Source organism: Pristis pectinata, chromosome 13 (assembly GCF_009764475.1).
Source record: "Pristis pectinata isolate sPriPec2 chromosome 13, sPriPec2.1.pri, whole genome shotgun sequence".
NCBI lineage: Eukaryota > Metazoa > Chordata > Chondrichthyes > Rhinopristiformes > Pristidae > Pristis > Pristis pectinata.
In genome coordinates this window covers 40,101,488-40,123,150 of record NC_067417.1, presented here as the reverse complement: position 1 = coordinate 40,123,150, position 21,663 = coordinate 40,101,488, and the positions used below count along the sequence as shown (strand labels likewise).

Here is a 21,663-nt window from a genome sequence, read left to right as displayed (position 1 = left end):
TTCCTTTGACCCGGGTGGGTTTCTCCCACGTGCTCCAGTTTAATTCCCAAAGATGTGCAGGTTAATTGGGCACCATACATTGCCCCTTATCTGTTGTGCTTCAGGGCATCTCAGGAAGGGAGCCCTGTTTGCTTCTCCTGACATCCGTGTTAGTTGGTTGGGCAGAGACCCCTTGCTTTCATGACAAAATTCAAGACAAGCATGCCATACACCTTCCTCACCGCCCTATCCCCTTCAGCTGCCCACAGAAATTAGCCTCTATCTTGCCCTTACTTCATGATGGTATACAAGCCACAATCCTAATCAACAGGTCCACAACAGAGCCAACCTCAGTGAAGACTGGCGGTAAATGAGGCTACATCATTGCCCCGACACATTACTCACTTTTTCACAGCAATGCTGCACCTCAAAAAAACCTCAGAACTAATGCAAAACTATCCAACCACAGCAAATGCAGTCCAGAACAGAGGTCACCTAACTTTAGTTGAGCTGCCAGTACTGATCAGTGTCTTTTCATGATATTAATCTTGAAATATATTTTAAGAATTAAAACATTCCTCTGCTGTCTGTTTCCTGCTATGCTCTTGTTACAAATTTTTTCCTTTTAACCTGTTTTAAAACCCATTTTGTGTTTTAACTTTTTTTTAATTGTCTTCCCTGCTGCCTAATTCCCTTCAAAGAAAGGAGCAGTTTTTCATATTTCAAATGGACCTTAATTGGCTGTGAAGCTGTTTTTTTTTAATGGTGGCACAACAATGAAGTCACATCATTATTGCTGCTTTCGGCAGGTAGGATATAGTATCACCACACGGTATGAGGGTAGGCCATTTCGCCACTCAAAGTGATCTCAATATTCAGTTAGATAATGATTGAACCTCAAATCCAATTCACTGACCTATCTTCAAAGACCTGTCAATTTCATTGCTACAGCATTTTGGGGAGAAAGTTCTGAATTTTTACTAAAGGAAGTCAGAAGGTAAAGCTCCAATTGTAAGATTCTGCCACTAGTAAAGAGTCTTGTCCTATAAAACCCTTCATTTCCTTTAGTGACTTCTGTTTAATCAACTCTCAACTTTCTACATTTGTGAGAATATAAATTGAATTTTTGCACTCTTTTTCACAATTGAGTTCCTCAAGCCTAGTATAATTTTATTCCATGGCCAATATAACTGTTGCAGTACCATACTCAGTCCTGATCAGTGTTCCTAATGGGCTCTGTACAACTGAAGCATCACATTTGCACATTTTTAATTCCATACTCCTTACAATAATGACCTGTTTTTCATTAATCTTTTACAATAATTTTTGTACCAATGCACTAATTTTTAGTAATGAATACACAGATGCCCAAATCCTCTTGCTTCTCCACAGTACCTAGTCACTCAGCGTTAATAAAAATCTAATTTGTCTTGGATCCAAAGTGGACTTCTCTGTGTTTATTTTCAACTATTCACGTCCCTCAACTCAAAAAGTTAAAGTATATCGGGTAAATGTGACCTACCATTTAATATTGTTGCTCTTTTCGATCTGTCCATGCTTGTCCATCAGTCACTCAGCTTCTGATGATTGCTTCCACATCCCTCTTACAAAAGATGTTAAACTGACAGAACATCATGTTAAAAGCAAGAAGTGTACATTGTTCATGATCCAGAAACATTATAATCTGTATTTTCTCCTTTCAGATCCTCACTTAAAAAATAAATATATTGATCATGGACAGAGTTAAGATTTTCAAGTTTTGCAGTTAACGTTATAGCAAACTAGATGATGCAGTAATGGCATTTCTATCAGAAACCATATGGACAACTTCTGTATGTCAAAAGATGTTCAACGAGCACTAATGTTTGAAACAATGCAAGTTGTGGATTCCTTTACAGATTGTGCCCCTTTTGTTATTTAAAATATAAAATTTAATCTTTTTTTTTTACCTCTGTTATTCAGGCTCCTAAAGAAACCTTGGCCAAATCTGTCCTAGCAGAACTACCCCAGCAAGTTGTTCAGTACTTCAAGCAAAGAAACCTTCCACCAGTCAACTCTGATCCAGCCTAACACAAAACCTTTTTCCTTTGAACTTGCATGATTCCCGATCAACTCCTCTGAAAATGTTTACAAGATCTTTGCATGTTTTGCAGCACATACCCCATTTGTAATGTTTTGTTTCCATTGCTTTAAAAAATATTTCCAATGACTCAAGTCTTAATTTGTTTGTAAGAAGAATCTGGTGCTTTGTAAAAGTATGACATTTAACACTAAGTAAAAGTGGTCAACCTTTTTTCCAAGTCACCACTGTTAAAAGTATTGAATGTATCTTTGTATTACTGGGTGTTACATATCTGATTAAAACAAAACACTTTGAAAATAATGTTACCAACTTGCAAAAAGGATAAGTGATGAATTCTCTCATTTTGTGTCTACATTGTCTGTATGATTAAATAAACTGTACTTTTGTCAAACTATTACAATTACTTATTTATCTGTAATATATGATTTACAAGAGATGTTTCAGTAAGTTATATTATACATAGCATAACTCTTCTCACCGACAGTGTTTTATTTGCAGTAAAAGAAATTAAAATTGCAGATAAAAAAGCTTAATCATACCTGAAGTAAGCTGCACCGCTGGGAAACTGATATTTGCAAATATAGCATTAAGGATAAAAATAAGAACCAAGCCATCTACCAGGAACAGAAGTGACAGATATAGGAGAGAAATGACATTAAACTAAGAATTTAAAAAGGTAGATCAATCCACTTTAATTCAACTGTTCAGTTTAAAATAAGAATATTAGAAATAGGAGCAGGAGTAAGCCAAATGTTGTTGAACACCGGATCATGGCTAATCTGGTCCTGGGCTCAACTCTACTTTCCTGCTTGTTCCCCATTAACCTCATCTCAGCCTTGAACATATTTAGTGGTCTCTGGAACTCCCTAGGGTGGAGAATTCTGAAGATTCGTAGCCCCGTGAAAGAAGAAATTCCTCATCTTGTACATTTGAGATGGATGACCCCTTATTTTAAAACTATGCCCCCTAACTCTGGGGAAAAACAATCTCTCAACATCTACCCTGTTAAGCCCCCTTCAAAGTGTTATTTGTTTCAATAAGACCACTTCTTACTCTTTTACACTCCAATGAACATGGGCCCAACCCATTCAATCATTCTTCATAAAGCAACCAGGAATTAAGCTGGTGAACATTCCTCTGTATGGCCTCAAGTGCAGATATTTTCCTTCTCATATATGGAGACCATAACTGTGCAATGTGCTCAAGGTATGGCTTCACTAATACCTTTTACATCTGTTTCCAGATTTCCCTTTTATACTCCAAAGACCAACATTCCATTTTCCTTCCAAATCACTCGCTGTGCCTGTGTTAACTTTGCGTTATACAAACACCCAGGTCTGTCTCCCTGTAAAGCAGCATTCTGTAACTGTCTCCATTTGAACAACGTTCTGCTTTTATATTCTTCCTATGACTTTACATGGCCCGTATTATACTCCCCACTATATTTTTGTCATCCTCACAACTTGTTTTTCCAACTGTCTTTGTATCTTCAGCAAATTTGGCTACAATACAATTGGACCCTTCAACTTAGTCATTGTCATAGATTCTAAATACCAGAGGCCCTAGCATTGATTCCCTGTGGCATTGCACTAGTTATAGTTACCAACCAGAAATTGAGCCATTTCTGCAGAACCTCTCTTCTGCTAGATAGCCAATCCTCTGCTGCAGTGCTGAATCTCACCTCCAGCTAGCTTCTCACAGGATTGGAGCTAAACTACAGGACTAATGGGAAATCGTATAACCTGCACTGCTTACACTCCAGAACTGAGATCACCCAAACCTTAGTAGGTGAGCTGCAGAACACAGACAACACTTGCATTTGCAAGCATTCAGAAGCCAACTCCAAATCATCGTCAATGTACAAGAGGATGGGTCGTGCACTCAACTTCCACAAGACCAAGGTCTTTTACAGGCCTGCCCCCATTGCATAACACTGTTTTCTGACTAACAAAAAGGCCCTGAAAAACATAGACCACTTCTCCTATCACGGAGGTCACCTCTCAACAAAGGTAGAGATTTCAATGTGCCAACACAACCTTTGCGTGATGGAGGATAAGGGTTTCTGAAGTTAAGACCCCAATCCTGGTATAAAATCCCTAGATGAATGAGCAGCAGTGATCCCTACCCTCCTATATGCTTCTAAGACCACCAACACTGTCTCTGCACCATCCTCCAAATCCACTAAAAGGATAAGCTAATCACCTTATCCCAGGCCAATAACCTCATCATTGAGGTGTTACCTACCTTCAGGAAATCCGTTGAGCACACCATGTCGTTTGCATCCCTGACACGAGATTCCTTAAATGGACGTTCTATTTGGAACGCTGTCAATTCAAGAGATAACCAGGCAGACAGAGGAAAAGATGTTCTCAAAGCCTTCTGTGAAAATTGTAATATCTTCATCAGCCTACGTGAACCCTTGGAGAATGAGAATTCAGCAGGATGTTAAGTCAATGCATCAAGAGAATGTGGAAGTCTAGTATAAATGGCAGAGCACATCTCCCTGCAAACTACCCATCCATCTTACCTGTCAAGCATTCCTGCACCACCTGTGGCAGAGTTTGCAGCACCCACAATTATCTCATTCCCCCACCTCAGAGCCGGAATGGAAGCAAGCCATCCTCTATCCCAAGGGACTGCCTAAGAAGAATAATATCTATGCCAATGTACTGCCCCCAACGTCATGCCCCCTTATACAGCAACTTTTTATATGGCACTATTTTAAAATCTTTATTGTAATCTTCCTCTTGGTACCATCTAACCAACCCTTAAATGAATAAAAGGCTATGAAACTGATCACTGAAATCATTAGGAATACTTCTCCTTAAGCTTGCAAGTCTCAAGACTGGTCTTCCACATTCATCCTGTTTGCCAGAATTGAACATGCTGTAGACACAAAGTCTTCCATCAATTCAACTGCCATGAATTAACACAATCTGTTCAAGTCAGGACAATGGAGTACAAATGGAGTACAAACTCTCTCTGCAAATCATGGATTGCATTACTTAACTGAGCACAATTCTGATTTACTGAAGTATTTTGTTTAGATAATCGTATTGATGTTTTTCTTAATATCTTCAATTATTTTCTTTTATTAAACATATATTGATTAATCATATCAATCTCTGTACTCTGGCTTGAAAAGATGAAACTTCATAAAATAAGTGGCTCTCTAGACTAAAAACAAGTCTCCCAATTTACAATAGAAGTGATTTGGTTTTCGGCAGCATTCACCACACTCAAAGTACAATAATCAGAAGTGTCAGCCAGCAGGAAAGTTGGACAACCTTTGTGCAATTAGCCAATTTATTTCAGAAGGAAAAATATTTAATTGGTTGGCATTTGATGGTATTGAACAGTCGCAGTGTGGCAGGGTGATCTATGATGTGAACCTATCCAACAATTATACAGATCTGAGAGAGAAGTTGTTGCTGAGTTAGGCAAAAGTACAGAGAAGCACTGGCACTTTAGAAAATCATGCAGCAATAATGAAACTCCTGAAATGAGCAGCCACTCCATTTACATGGTCTGTGTCATGCACTGGGGTTCTTCTGAGCTGGTCTAGAGCTGAATGTCATTTTCACTCAATTAAGATAAGGAACATCAAGAAAACTCAACTGTTTAATGTGCAGGCAGTTTTCAGCTGAAACTGCAAGCTCAGTACAACAATACTTCAAAAAGGTAACCATATTCTCTTAAGGTAGTAGCAAGTCATCTATCTTAAGGGAGCAGTTACACTTAATAGCCAGTCGACCACATCATACTGCTTCCCTTTTAAGAAGGGGGGTGCACAATGCTGTATGAATGGAAACTTACTTACACTAGAGGCTCAGGTACACTGACAAGTCAACAAAGGTCAATTGTATATTTGTGTTCAGCTACTTTCAAAATTATAACCTTGTAAATCTAGTTACATTGAAGATATATTTTACACTTTAACAGCTCTTAGTTACATTGCAGGTTTTCTATTCGCCTAAGACCTTCTCATGGCAACCTTTGCCCTGTATCTCCAGTTTATTCTAGATCTACTAGTTGATTATGTCCCTGACCCACATTAGTTATGAACTGACGGATATCTTTGCAAACAGTCTCGTCCTCTTGGACACATTTGGAGAGACCTGCACACCCCTTCAGTTGTTGCACTGCACCTGCCTTATGGGCTTCACTCGTGTCTCTGTACTCCAATGTATACCTATAGTCATCTCCTCAGACGCTGAAGCTTCAACATGCAGACCTCATCTCCACTTCCCTTCTGAAGATCCTTCCTTTGGCTTCTGCCTGTGGCAAAAAGCATCAAATCCAATTCTGCCGTGCCTGGGTGATGGCACATTGGGCAGACGCAATCCAGTGTTAAATCAGCATGCATCTTAATTAAGTGATTTATTACTGGTCTTGTATCCTAATATTATTGCCATAGTATCAGTGTTCTTCTCTGTTTGTCCAGCTCCATCTGAAACTGCTCAACTCCTGTCACAAGCACCATAATAAACGTCTGGTTCAGAACAACCATTTTGACAGTCACTCCACATGCTTTGAGACACACACCAGGTGTTTAATGCAGTCTCACTTCAAGCTCTGTGTTGTATCCCAGTCAGCCTTCTCTATAGACCTTACCTGCCTTATGGCTAACAGCCCAGTGTTGCACTTGTTCCAGCTTTGCTGAATCAGCCACACCCAAACTCAAGAGATTCCCAGAGAACCTTTCTGAGAAGTACCATTCCAACCTCTCAGAGGAAAGCTCCCGTTTGCATGATATACCAAGGTTGCAGTTGCTTCATAATTCCAAACCGAGTCTCCCTAGACAGATTCCTCTTGCTTCTGCATCTTTATACTGACATGTGCTCCTGCTCTTGGGTCTCTTTGTTGCCTTGGTACTGCTGACTGTGACCCCTGGTGTTTTAGTCCCATCAAACTCAAGTGCTCTTCAATTGCAAAGTTCACAAAAGCTGACCTTGATCAAACTTAACCTGGGTACCAATCTCTGTTCTTTATTCCAAAGAAAATTCCTTAGGGCCTTTCTTGGCTTTCTGAACTTTTTCCCTTGGTCCAGATTTTTCACAGACAATAGAAAACCTCCACATCCATTTCCACTTTTACTTCAGATCTCATTGATTTAACTAGCACATCGCTCTAGTTCTTCGTAGTCTGCATAATTGTCATTTCTGAACAAATTAGCCATTCCTCTTACCTGCTCCATCTGTCTGCCTTCTCATGGTGTCTGTACTGCCATTCACCTTCTCTACAGCAACATCCTTTCCTGCTGCTGACTTGTAGTTTCACTTCTGCCCCACCAAGGCACTTCCTGCCCACGTTTGGTTTGTTTGGGTAACCGTCTCTTTCCTCTGTTCTACAGAGCAAAATCAATGCAGAGCGAGGGATTCGGGACAGAAAGACCTGCATGTTCAGTCCTTCCCTCTTCCTGCTCCACCAAGCATTGAGCTGAAACTGACTACTTTGGCCAGGCATAGTTTGGAAGCTACACTTCCACTTTGTTTAAAAAAGAGCATTTATTCCCTATAGTTTCCCCCTTATTGTTTCATCTAAAAGCATGCAGTTGAATCCATCTGCAAAAGCTTACCTAGGGTATGTGCAGAAATTTAAAATAACCATCTTTTAAATTGACTTCTTTTGGAAAGTGAATGTGTACATGCACATCTACAGCCTCATGTCTTTTTAGGTGATTACTGGAGATCTGGGGTTGTGGTGGTGAGGAAAAAGGGAAATGTCCCTACCTTGTGCACACATTCACGACTAACTGCCATAATTGTCGAAAGTAATGGGCAAATATTTAACACATTTAGCACAGTAATATGATTGCAGCTTTAAGTGCACCCACCTCCACGATTCTGAAACGTCGACAACTCCTTTCCCCCCTTCAGGAGCTGCTCAACCCACTGAGTGCTCCTCCAGCAGACTGTTTGTTTGTTCCTCCAGCAGACTGTTTGTTCCTCTGTAATTCCTAATGTCTATTGTCACATTACATCATCCTCTAAAGATCTAAATTATTGAAACAAAACATCTCAGAAGATCCAAAAAGTGATTGATTTGTTTTTAACTTTAAAGTTTGATAAAACCAAATTTTTGAATTCTAGGGGTACGAAATCAAACCTACACAAGATACAAGATGGGTACGTTCTTCCTGGAGTGAAGTGCTCCTTATTTCAACAAGATCATAGACCTTGAACCATGAATGCTTCCACACACCCAACTTCCTTGTGGACCACCGACTCCCTTCACTAATGGTTCCCCCGATCCCACTACCACTATTTCGACCACCAACAACTTCCCACCATGGCCTGTCATTTTGTTTCATTGTTGTTACCGAGTTCTCAGACGACAGCAGAGAAAGCTGTCTTTGGTCACTGGCTAAAAACAGATGCAAGAGTATCAGCTGCTGTTTATTTCAGTTCCAAGCAATTAGTTCCATTGTCATTTTTAAAGCTATAACTTAATTATGTTTACCATTGTTTTTGGTTCTTTGAATAACTACAGTTTACCACTAAAGAATTAAACATTAGAGATTCACAGGACCGAGTTTGTTATGCACAGGTTAAACTTGACACTTCACATAGAAAGCTGCCAAACTCAGCAGCGATGACAGAGAAGGCTATGAAGTGAAAGCAGATGGTTAAAGATCACAGGTCCATTCAAACCAATGTGTGCTGTTAAAAAAGTGCCTAAAAGAGTGTTTGGCAGCTGTGATTCCAGAACTTTAGTTACCTAAAAAAAAGTCAGCACACAGATGACTGGGTGGCAAAGTCAATGTACAGAAAATAGAAGGCAAACAAAGAAGAAGCATTCAGAAGTGAGAGAGAATTTATTCATTTCTTAAATGGCCCAAAACCTTCAAAGCAAGCTGGCTTATCCATGGCTGTACATTAATAGCTAGCTGTTCTACTGCCTTAACTTTCAAGTCATTTTTGTTTCAAATACACGCTAGTGTAAAAACAATCGTTCTCACTTAAAACGTTGATGGTATTCAACAACATATCGGGCCTTCGGACGCAAATCCCAAGTCACTTACTCCGTGATGCTCTGTGGAATACGTAGTCAAGTTCTGAACCAGGGACGTGAAATTCTGTATTTATACACGATTGCCAAAGGTTTAGCAGTCCAAACAAGAATTACCATTTTACGCAGGGAACTTTGTATTACAAACCACTTCTATACAAGTAACATTGTGCCCTTGATCACTGTCATTTCACGGGCTTTCAGGAAAAGGATGGGATCGAAAGACTGAAGAAATGATTCGTCCTCCAGTGTTAATGATAATGTCACTGTCAGAGCTGGATTCTGCGTCTGAGTCACTGCTCCCTGAGTACGCCCCAAGGCCCGGTAGTATTCCAACACACACAGAAGCTGAAGGATGTTGGATTGCCACGCCAGTTGAGAAAAACTGTGTTTGATCACAGGAGACTTCATCTGAAGAATAATCAAACGAAATGTCAGAAAGCAGCATAGCCTACCTATAGTTTAACATTTTCTCACATCCACAGAAAATAAATTATACATGAATTAGTCAACAATTCAATGTTGCTCGATTGAACATGGCATCACAAGTCAGATGTAATATTCTCAAACGTTCAGCTCCTTTGAGCATTAGGATTTTGAGGACAGTTAGGTTTTTAATGAATTTGTTAAACTAAGTAATAAGCAGAGACCATAATACTGCACTCCCAATATATTGTATAATAAGCCCTGTGACATAACACTTAATAAAAAGCTTAGGCTACCCAAACGGGGGTTACATGGTATAATAATGCTTCAAAACAGGATGACAGCACTTTCTCACTGAATCTGGCACATAACCTTTCTCCAGCCATAGAACAGGTACAAGACAATAACTTTAACATTTTGCTAGGCACACTCAAATCATATCTATGGACCAAAAGGAGAGATGGAATAAAAGGAAGAGAATGAGATTGAATGTCCTTCCTTCCACCTACCCCCACAACCCTGAGCTCCTTCTGAATATGACTATTTCTGAGTATTTGCCATCAGACATCCATCAATTGCTAAACCATAAATAGATGGGCACAAAACATACAGAGTGACCAAAGGTCATTACCTATCTTCATAATTCTGCTGCCGCTGTGTGTGAGAGAGAGAGAGAAAAAAAAATCGCTGGTCTCCATCCAGAAACCCCATGGCTTCATGGGGAGCAAAGAACTGCAGATGCGGGAATCTAGATGAAAAACACTATGATACCGGAGGAACTCAGCAGGCCAGGCAGCATCCGTGGAGAAAAGCAGGCGGTCAACGTTTCGGGTCAGGACCCTTCACTGATCCAAAACGTTGACTGCCTGCTTTTCTCCACGGATGCTGCCCAGCTGCTGAGTTATTCCAGCATCATGGTGTTTTTCAGCCCATGGCTTCATGCAGTAAATTTCCTAGCATCTCCAGAAAGTTTATACCAATGGAATCGGAAAGGTCCTCAATGTGAAAGGTTTACATTTTTTCCACAAAGTACATGTTCCTGCATCCAACCATCAATTCTGCAGTCGACCTATATTTGTTGATAGCTCACAGCACGCAGGGCAACTGATTTGGTGACACAGGGCGAATAGCTTGGGATTACTGAAAAGTCTGTTGGATGCAGAGCAGGTAGGTCTTCCGGATAGACCTCTAATCATGGTTTCCTACACAATACTAGTTTGTTAGACTTCATTTGACATGTTTCGTTTGTCAGTATTAGAAAAAGCTGATCATATTTCAAATGTCAATCCACAACCTCCACTTGCCAATGAATGCCTTCATTTCAGAGCATTGACACACTGCATTATACACATCCAATAGTGCATGTACATTTTTAATATGCATTTCAAAAATTTAAGTTCTATTGCTAGCGACTGAGACATATTGGGACAAATTTCAACTGTGCTCGCTGATGACTTCTGAAATATTTCTGTACTTCCCTCACGCAATCTTCCCAGTGGAAATTGCAGGGAAAACCTTCCCATTCCCTTGGCGAGGCTTTCTACAGCAAACAGGGCTTTCTGTGCTGCAGTGGGATCAGTAAATGTTGGGGTTATACAAGCCTCACCCACAAAGTCAAAAAAGCCTTCCGATTTGCCCACAACTGTTTGAAGCGGGCAAAATTCTTCCATCTCTGCCCTGCGCCATTCAAAGGCATCTTCAGTGTCTTGCAGGTTTGTTGGTGATGGAGAGGGTTTCAGCATCGAAGAAAATGATGTTAAATCATTCAGTTAAGGAAGTAAGTTCTACCGTCTGTAGAATTTCAGCATATATCTGTGGGAGGTGGTGTCAGTTCTGCTCTCTGGAATCTCCAGTGATCCCTTTCCATGGAAGGAAGGGTGCTTTGGCATTTGTTCCATTGGGCATCCGTGATGATGGGGAGGAGGAAGTGCAGGCCAGGAGGGTCTCTCCTGCAGATGTGTTTCACGACACACGTTATAGGTGCACCGTTGAGGAGTAATGCATTTGGAGAATCTGAGGCCCCAAGGAGCTGGTGACAGAGACATCCCCCAAGTTGCAGGAGGGTTGAGATCACAGAGCCTTGACTGTTCCATTGTGCATATGGTTGTGAATGATAATAAACAGTACCTACATCATCTCAAGAGCTCCAAAGACAACAATGAACTCTCCCAGAAGTTTCACTCCTTAAAAATGCAAGTCAAGTGTGACCACAACAAACAGCTGCTTATGTAGAATGTTAAAATCAGGGGAGCTTGCACAACTTGTTTATTTTGCACCAGTCCAATGTGCCTGGTGCATTCCAGCTACTGCGTCAGGCAACCATTGGCTTTTTGGGGATAAAGACTATCGGAATCCTCACTCTAGCCAGAGATCCATGTACAACAGCAAAGTGCCATGCAGCCAGCCAGAACATCTAGCTTTCAATACCTGGACCACTCTGGAAGTGCACTGTAAGAGAGTGCAGTGAGGGACTCTTACTTTGTGGTAGCTTGTTGCATACTCCACAACCTACCCCATCATGATGGCACAAAACAGAAGAATAGAAGGGGGAAAATAAAAAGCAAGTGAGAAGGCATAGACAATGTTTCAAGGGCCAGTTGAAACACCCTGCAATTTCTGAAGTATCCAAGTTGAATTGCCAAGGCTCTTGTAATGTGGCAGTCTGTACCAACATACAATAAGCCACAGACAACATGAGTGAGTGATAAACAAGGGATAGGGGACCAGACCTTTAGCCACCATGGAAGAGTTATGAGGGGTGTCAAAAATGTGGTTGAAATAAATGGTTTCTGAGTAAAGCAAAGAATTTGCATTTATACGTGTCTTGTCCTGTCCTTGGGATGCTTCAAAGTAACATATGATCAACAAATGAACTTATATACTAATATTAAGGACACTGGGGACACCCCTCTCTTCAAAATTGTACACAGCAATTTTAATCCATTTGAAGAGGCCTCAGTTAATGACTCATCCAAAAAAAGGCATCACCAATGATGCAACTCTCTCTCGATAGAGTATTTGCAACTTCGGCTTAGGTTTTTGTGCTCACGTCTCTGGAATGGGACTTGAATTCACAACCTTCTGACTCAGGAGGTAAGAAGAGTACTGCCAGCTGATCCGTAGCTGAGAGGAGTCAAAGATGTATCTCATTACCTGACAGGAGCCATGATGCGCCTCAGCTTCAGAGGAAGATGGTGAGAAATTAAGGGAGGAAAAGAAGAATCAGCCAGGCCTCCTGCCAATATCATTATTCAGTGACTACTGCTGGCAAGCTGGGTCAGCAGATCTTGGTTAAAAGCAGCATTGGACTCAGGTGGATCGCTCCTACTTGGGTAAAAAGGCAAGAAATGGCTAGTTGAACCACACCTTAGCTGGAGTTGGCTCTCTATTGAGTTTAGTTCCATGGGAGATTTGTTGCTTTTTTGGTGGGATGGAAGTCATGATAATATGTTGGGTCAGTGAAGATCATTTGTGACACGAAGAATTCCACAAACATAGAGGTCTTTAATAAAAATTCCCCTCACAAGGAGAACACTACACACATACTCTGGCTGTTTATATTGACAAATGTGGAACAGATGGCATACATGACAAAGATAATTTGGGAAACATTACTTACCATCTTGCCCACTTCCCTCAACATTATCCACCTTCTGCTTTTTTACCATTTCAGAGCTCGTTGAGCTAGAGTGAAGTGACAAGAAGTGAAATTGAAAACATGGAATTAACATTTTAATATGTTTGTTTCTTCTTGCTGAGATTGATAATGCATTAAAATTCACCGTGGTTCAGTTGAAGATTTCAAGAATAATCACTTATCGGCTACAGCTACTAAGACAGACCAAGTAAAATCACATAAAGACACCATGCATTAGTTCTTTATGTTTTTAAACTTAACATTTGCAGAATAACATAGTTAAGCTACAATTATTTTCCAGATTGTTTACATAAAGGATGCTTAGCCAATACATTACTGTTTAAATCTGACTAGCTTGTTGAAAGATCCACACCAGCAGATACAGAATGTGTTTTTTATGCCATACACTGGGCCACACAGAGGGAGGAGCAAAACAAGGGATAGAGGACCAGACTTCAGCCACCATGGAAGAATTACGAGAGGTGTCAAAAACACAGTTGAAATAAATGGTTCCCGAGCATGGCAATGAATTTGTATTTTTACGTGCCTTGTTCTGTCCTTGGGATGCTTCAAAGTAACATATAATCAGCAGATGAATTTATATACTATTATTAAGGATAATCCACAATATATGGTAAACTGTTTGGGAGAAGCCTGGAGACAAACCCTGCAAGAGCAGAACAGTTTCCCTTTGTTAGCAGTGTCGAATATTCTTCAGGAAATCAAGCCATCCCTCAGTACCAATGCTTTAAATGTCATCTAAAAATTTAATAAAAATAGCTATAAAAGAGAAGATAAAGATGCCTATTTAAAGATCTTTTAGAAAACTATTATACTTTTAATAAAAGGAAGGAATTTTGACCCAAAGGCCTCACTCACAATGGTCTATCATAAGCAGATAAAACAGAAGTCACACCAAAGCTTGGACAATATTCGTACAAATTCAGAAGATTCCACAAGACAAGAATTTTTCTTTAATGCATTTGGACTTTCAAAAAATCCTTCATCAACATGATGGCATTCTAATTAATGTGAAACTCAAAGGAATCCACAATAGACAGTTGACTGAGTTAACTGAACTTTTGGAACAATTGAACAATGTAAAATGGTATAGTGGTGCTGAGTGACAATGTAAACTTGTTGCTTCATACCCAACGAAATTGCCTTGAAGCAGAAATTGTTATTGTTCAATCAGCAGACCACAATAACAAGACAGAGGATGTGGTTAATAACTCCGGGTGGAGCTTGCATCTCTCAGGCAATTGGAGCAACAAATGAAAACATAATTTGAATACAATATAGACCTTGAGTGAAGGGATAGGATTATCACAAGGGCCACAAGATTAAGAAACAGTACTTTCAAGTTTAACACAATGTAGAGCAGCAATTAAGAAACAAAGTAGACAACACCAGAACAGAGGGAAATTAATTGACAATTACTTAAAAAGAATAATCTTAATTATAAAGCATGTCAGAGACAAAGCGAAGCACGAATTTGAAATCTGGTAAGGTATTTAAACCAAAACCTCTGTGTATATTGCACACACATTCAGAATAATACTTCAAGGTACGGCAAGACTATTGGACATGATGACAAACATAACTGATATTGAGGCTCTGGTCAAGACGGCGGCACATCTCAGGTTATGGCAGCTGGGATCAAAGTCAAAGTTGAGTTTATTGTCATACTATCACATACACAAGTACATGTATGCACAGATGCAATGAAAAACTTACTTGCAGCAACATCACAAACACATAGTATCATATAAGCAGCATTCACAAGAAAACATAAACTAAACACAAGTTATGTACATATTTTACAAGAAAACACAATTAGAACAAAAAAAAACAATCCATTTTAGTGCTAAGTGGTCATAGTGTTGCTAAACTGTAGTGATTAGGGTTTTGCCTGCTGGTTCAAGAACCAAAAGGTTGAAGTAACTGTTCTTGAACCCAGTGAAGTAGTACACTTAAGAAGGAAATCAGACATGCAAAAAGGGGACATGTGATAGCTTTGGCAAAAAAGGTAAAGGAGAATCCAAAAAGATTCTACAGGTATACTAAGGGCAAAAGAGTAACTGAAGAATGAATAGGGCCCTTTAAAGTTCAACGACGTTGCCTATGTATGGAGCCACAGGAAATGGACGAGGTCCAATGCTAGGGAACTCAAGGAAGTAAATGGTGATGTCTTGAAGAGTCCACATTACAGAAGAGGAGGGGTTGGAGGCCTTAAAATGCAATAAGGTAGATAAATACCCAGACCAGATCAAGTGTATCCTAGGACATTGTGGGAAGCTAGGGAAGAAATTGTGGGGCTCCTAGCAGAGATATCTGTATCATCAATAGCCACAGTTGAGGTGCCAGAAGATTGGAAGGTGCCTAATGTTGTGCTGTTATTTAAGAAAGACTGCAAGGAAAAGCCTGGGAACTGCAGACCAGTGAGCCTAACGTCAGAAGTGGGTAAGTTATTGGAGGGATTCTGAAAGACAGCATCTACATCGATTTGGAAAGGCAAGGGCTGACTAGGGAAAACCAGCATGGTTCTGTGCATGAGAAATTATGCCTCACAAATTTGATTGAGTTTTTTTTTTGAAGGATTGACCAAGATAGATAGATGAGGGAAGCATGGTAGGCATTGTCTGTATGGACTCTAGCAAGGCCTTTGACAAGGTACGCTGATTCTGGGATGTTAGATCACATGGGATCCAGGACGAGCTAGCTAAATGGATACAAAACAGGCTTGACAGTATGGAGACAGGGTGGTGGTAGAGGGAGACCTGTGACCAACATTGTGCTGCAAGGATCTGTGCTGGGTCCACTATTGTTCATCATTTATATAAACCACTTGGATGAGAATGTTAGGTGGTATGGTTAGTAAGTTTGCAGATGGCATTAAAGCTGGTGGTATAGTAGATAGTGAAGAAGATTATCTAAGGTTACAGTGGGATCTTGATCGAATGGGCCACCCTCACACAGAAGGAGGTTTATATATGAAACGAGCTGTCAGAGGAAGTGGTAGAGGTGGGTATAATTACAACACTTAAAAGACATTTGGACAGGTACATGGATAGGAAATGTTACCAAATGCAGGTAAATGAGACAAGCTCAGTTGTTTGGCACAGACAAGTTGGGCTGAAGGGCCTGTTTTCCCTGGTGTTTAACTTTATGAATGAAAAGGATATTTTAAACAGATCTTTCAGAAAAAATTCTCTTCCTAGTGTACCAAGCATTCAAAATAAACTTCCAGATGAAGTAGAATCATGTATGACACAACCTGTGCTAAACTGCCCGACATAATCCCACCTTCCAGCAATAGCTCAGTAGGTCACAGCTCTTCAAGTACACATCCAAGTACTGTTTAAGTAAGATGAAGCTTTTTGCCTCTTATCACCCTTTTGGGCCATTGAGTTCCAAAACCCTGCAATCCCCTGGGTGAAAATTGTTTTCTCATTTCTCCTCCAATCCATCTACCAAATACTCTAAATGTACATCCCCTGGTTTTTGATCATTCTGCTAAGAGAAAAAAAATCTTCCCTAGTTACTTCGTATTACGGATTCAAGAAATGATAAAATGGCCCAGAAGATGAATTAAGATACTGGAGAGATAGATTGAGCCTTTGCTTATTCATGCTTCTCTTTCATTAATTGATGGGCTATTCAGACTTTAATCAGCTTCTTTTGAATTTATTTACTGCTATCAAAATGGTCAGTTAGACTGAATAGTGAGATTAGCAAAATGTATTAACCATCAGCTGAATACATAAACTAAAACTGTAACACAACCAGTCATTTTATTTGAAATTAAGCAACGTATCATCTAAATGATAATAATCTCATGCATATTTACAGCAATTTATTTCAATTGTATAATGAAGATCTTCAAGCTACAAAGTATTATTTAACTCTAAAGAGTGTTGCTCCCAAGCCTGTACTGATCCAGCTGATCTCAATCAAGCCACATCAATGTAATTTCTGAAGCCAAGAATAGAAAAGCAGAAAAACTGCAGATGCTAGGAAACTGAAAACCAGAAAATACTGAAAATGCTCAGCAGGGCAGGCAGCATCTGTGATGACAAAAAACAGATATAACAATTGGGTCAATGATTTTTCACCAGACTTAGGGAAAAAAAAATTCAGAAATCAAACAAGTTTTAAGTTGCAAAGAAAATTGGGGTCAGGGAAAGGATGATGCATAGAACAAAAGGAACATATGATAGAGTGGTGACTAATGTTTTTATGCCAAAGATAGAAATAAAATGGAACAAGTTAAAACTAGATAATAAGGGAAGCCAGAAAGAATTAATACCACCACTGGGACTTCTGGACTCGGTCATTAAGGCAACTAATTCGCGTAGTTCATGGAAAAGGCTGGGCTGTGGATCTCAGTTAGGTTGCTTTTTTCAGAGTTGTCACAGATCTACGCAGCCAAATGGCCTCCTTGTATGCTGCAAGGTTTGATTTTTGAAGCCAAAGAAGCAGACGACATTTACGTCAGTTTCTGCATGGAGAATGTTTGAAGACGATAGCCAAATACAGAGTTCAAACCCTGCAGCCAAAAACAATGAATGTAGAATTTCACAGAATTTGATCACTTTTGAGTTTCCAACAAAAGAAAATCCAAATACTCTTCAAAGCTGCCACCATCTCCTATCCACTGCAGTTGCCCCAATTAAAAATTATTATTTATCTTTAAAATGGGGCTTTCTTTTACAGCACAATGTCTTTATTTGCAGTTAGTGGGTTAACAGCATCACAAGTCCTCTCTGCCAGCACAACTGGGTTTTCCCACTTTGGTTATAGTAAGGATAGACACCTTTTAAACAGAAATTGCTCAGAACAGATTTTTAAATTGCTCCAATTCTGGAAATGGGAATTTGTAGAAGTGAAAAGAAGTAATTTTCTCACTCTCCACCTTTTTGACTTCATCATGTGCACCACTTGGTCTACAAACATCCCAGGTCTCCATCTAACACCTGTCCTTCAGCTTTCCTTCACAATTAGACTCCACATGCCACACAATTTCAGGTTGTCAGAAATCCATTATAAATGTAGCTGGACAGCAGCAGCTATGGAAACCAAAATAAACATTTACCAATTTCACCTGCAATTTTCAATAAGCAGGACAGTGGAGAAATAATTTAAATAAAATAGATGCAATGAGTTCATTAGCTCAAAGTATAAATACTGTGTTACACAATACCACCTGATATTACTGTGCCCTTCATGTATTACAGTTCTTTTCAATTACTCCTTCCATTAAAAAGAATACTTTTCACATCTCCATCTTCTAATCAACAGGAACACAATCCAAGATATTGATTTATACTGACTGGTATGTTTGAGGGATGCTGCAATGGTAGCTATTTCTTGGGGAATTAGTGCATTTTCGTGGAATTCTAACTGGAGTTTTAAGTAATTATTTTCTTATCATTTTCCAATGCCAACTCTGTAAAACCATCAAATGCAATTTTTAAAAAAAAAATCAGGAATGCTTGACTGAAGCTCTTTTACTAATTTTTGGATTGGGACCCAGTCACATTCACAGTCTTTACAGAGAAAACATTCACTGTCACGTTAAACTTAGCAGTGTCATTTTAATTATATGGAAGCCACAATGTTTCCCAGTACTGAGCTTAGTGAAAAATAATTTGTTTATAATTATTTCAAATTCATTCACCAATAAATGAACTTATAGTGTGTGCCGGCAAAGGTCCTGTAATTTTTCACGACAACTTGCAGAGGAAGATCACAGTCATGATTGTCTTTAGTTTCTGAATCATTAGCAATATAAAACATACGTAACCGAAAATTGCATCTTTGGTACGTCGAAACGTCGCTCTTTCATGATTCATCTGATCAACATCAAGGACAACCTTCTGCACCATTGCATCTGCATCACTCCAACAATCAGATCACTTAAACCTCACATTTGATATCCTCTTTAAGGTGATGTTTGGAGTTCTTCTTAAATTTGTTCCTGAAGCATTTTTGTAACCTCTTATTGCGAGCTTATTTTCCCCCAGTCAACACCTGATTTAAAGGGCATCTAACTCTCTTAAACCTGCAAACTGGTAAAGACCAAACAACTGCATTTTTGTTACTTTGTAGATATTTGCTAATGGAAAGGTAGCAATCAATAATTAAGACTTAACCATTTTTGATGGATAATAGATCACTAGGCATAACAACTGACTGGTCTAGCAATTAAAAAAAGTAACACAATCTTTGGACATGAGGTTTCATTTCCCCTCTTAGACTACCTGTCACATGGCTTATAAAGGTGACTGCATTTCTGACAGACACTTTGCATCCTCAGTGCTACGTTCGTAACCTTCTGAATAACATCACAACTTTTTCCTTTTGCTCCTCATGCACATAAATTAAAACAGATTTTTGCTCCCCTCAAATTCTGTATCTAGTCCAAAAGGCTACAATGTGCCCAGACAGGAGATGAGGTGTAATGCTATGTTTGCGCCGGAAGTGTGGCGACACTTGCGGGCTGCCCCCAAAACACTCTACGCAAAGGATGCATTTCACTGTGTGTTTCGATGTACATGTGACTAATAAAGATAACTTATTCCATGGGCTTGCATTGGGCCTCATTATAAAACAGTCCAGGAGGCCACAGAGTGGGAACGGGAATGGGGAATTAAAGTGGCAGGAAACCAGAAGCCCTTTTATCCTCTTCTGATGAAGGGTCCCAGAATTGAAACATTAATTGTTTCTCTTTCCACAGATGCTGCCTGACCTGCTGAATGTTTCCAGTATTTTCTGTTTTTAATCCCCAAATAATGTCTACAAAGCTATCTAGGAAGGACGAAACAAACATTGAGTGCTCATCTACCCAAACTCCTTTCAATCACCAATGAAAATCTAGCTCAAGGGCGCAAATGAAGGAAGTTTGGAAGCCTACTTGCCATTCCCCGTAAAGAATGATGTTTTCATGACAAAAAAAAATTAGAAAAAAAACATGTTGCAAAACTTCAGCAATATATTATGTACTAGTGACATCTTGAGGTATAAAATTAGACTGTTTAGTTTTGACAAAACGAGAAAACAGCATAATACAGAAATTTGCTCAAGTTACTCATCTTCCCCCATGAACCTTTATCTTAACTTGTACAAAAGTGACTGTTGGTATAGTTGTTACGGTATTGAATAAGCAAACTAGCAGTTGCTAGTTTAAATTCAACCGGACAAATTTCTAGTGAGCTAATAAGAAAAATAGAATGAAGCTTGCCCGACTTGCATAAAAGCCACATGAATTTCTCTCAACCATGCCTATTACTCCAGTCCCACATTACAGTAAAACTCCCTTAATCCCCTATATGACTACTTGGAATCCTTGATGGTTCAGCATCTGGCTCACCAGGTAATGTTTGCCATGCTGTCTTTCCACTCACCTGGGCCCCACTTCCCACGCTCCCTTTCCACTCAGCTGAGTCACTGTTCCCGCACTCCCTTCCTACTCATCAGGATCCTGGTTCCTGTGCTCTCTTTCCAGTCATCGGGGCATTGGCTCCTGCAGTCTCTAGGTCCTGATTCCCACGCTCTCTCTCCGCACACCCATGCCCAGTTCCCACACCCTTCAAACTTTCCTGATTCACAGGAAAATTTATTATAATACTGAATAATAACAAAAAAAGTGAATTAGTGTGTTGAGGTACTAATACAAATAACATCCAATAGTCCAGAGAATTTGCTAGTCCAGCACCACCATACATGTCAGATTACCGGAGTTTTACTGACATGGCTGCATCCTGTTGATCTCTCAAGCTTCTCAACTGTAAAACCTAAACTGGAAATCCCACCACCACTTAAAGCAATGATGGGTGGGCAATAAATTATCCCACAACAGTGTTTCAAAGTACTTTCTAAATGTCACATTACACTATGTATGCATTTTGTTGCTTAATTATATACAACGACATTGCTTGTTTGTAATTGTATAAAAAGTAAACTTAATAAAATAAAAACTTAAAGCAACTGAACAACATGAAATTTGGCATGATTCTAAAAAGGTTTTAACGAAGTGACAAGCTGACAAGAAAAAAAACAAATAAGTTGCTACAAAAAGGTCCTTTCGACTTCTTTTGATGAATCATCTCAAATTAGATGTAAATATCTTGCAGCCTGACATCAGCGTTAAAGCTTCCACAAAATGAATAGCCGACTTAATGAAAGCACCACATGGTGTGATAGCAGCACCCAGTCCAATACAAACTATCACTGAATTCTATATAAGAGTTTAAGGAATGCATTAAAAAATAAGCAGTCTTCCCACTCTGAATCTAATAATCGTAAAATAAATAGTATCTATGAATAGACAGGATTGGACCTTATTGTACTGCACCAATGTGGTCAAATGCATTCAGTTTCTATGCAACGTAAAAAGAATGATTTCAAAGTACTGGGGATTGGGGTGGGGGGTGATACAACCGATGTCTGTGAAACTGTACAATCAAAAGAAATCAGTTCTTCTAAGGGAAAATAATTAACTGAAAACAAAATTATCTCAATGCGG

The 21,663-nt window shown here is 39.5% G+C and overlaps 1 protein-coding gene across 1 annotated transcript in view; it reads right to left on the bottom strand.

The window, feature by feature from the left end:
• Window positions 1-8,860: 8,860 nt before the first annotated feature.
• The window catches only part of psme3ip1 (proteasome activator subunit 3 interacting protein 1), a 55,179-nt gene continuing 42,376 nt past the window's right edge, over window positions 8,861-21,663 (bottom strand). The window contains exons 6-7 of the mRNA XM_052028363.1: window positions 13,119-13,183; window positions 8,861-9,484 (exon numbers count right to left, since the gene is read on the bottom strand). Coding sequence (XP_051884323.1) covers window positions 9,264-9,484; window positions 13,119-13,183 — 286 coding nt within the window. The 3' untranslated portion in view covers window positions 8,861-9,263. The remainder of the gene's footprint in view (window positions 9,485-13,118; window positions 13,184-21,663) is intronic.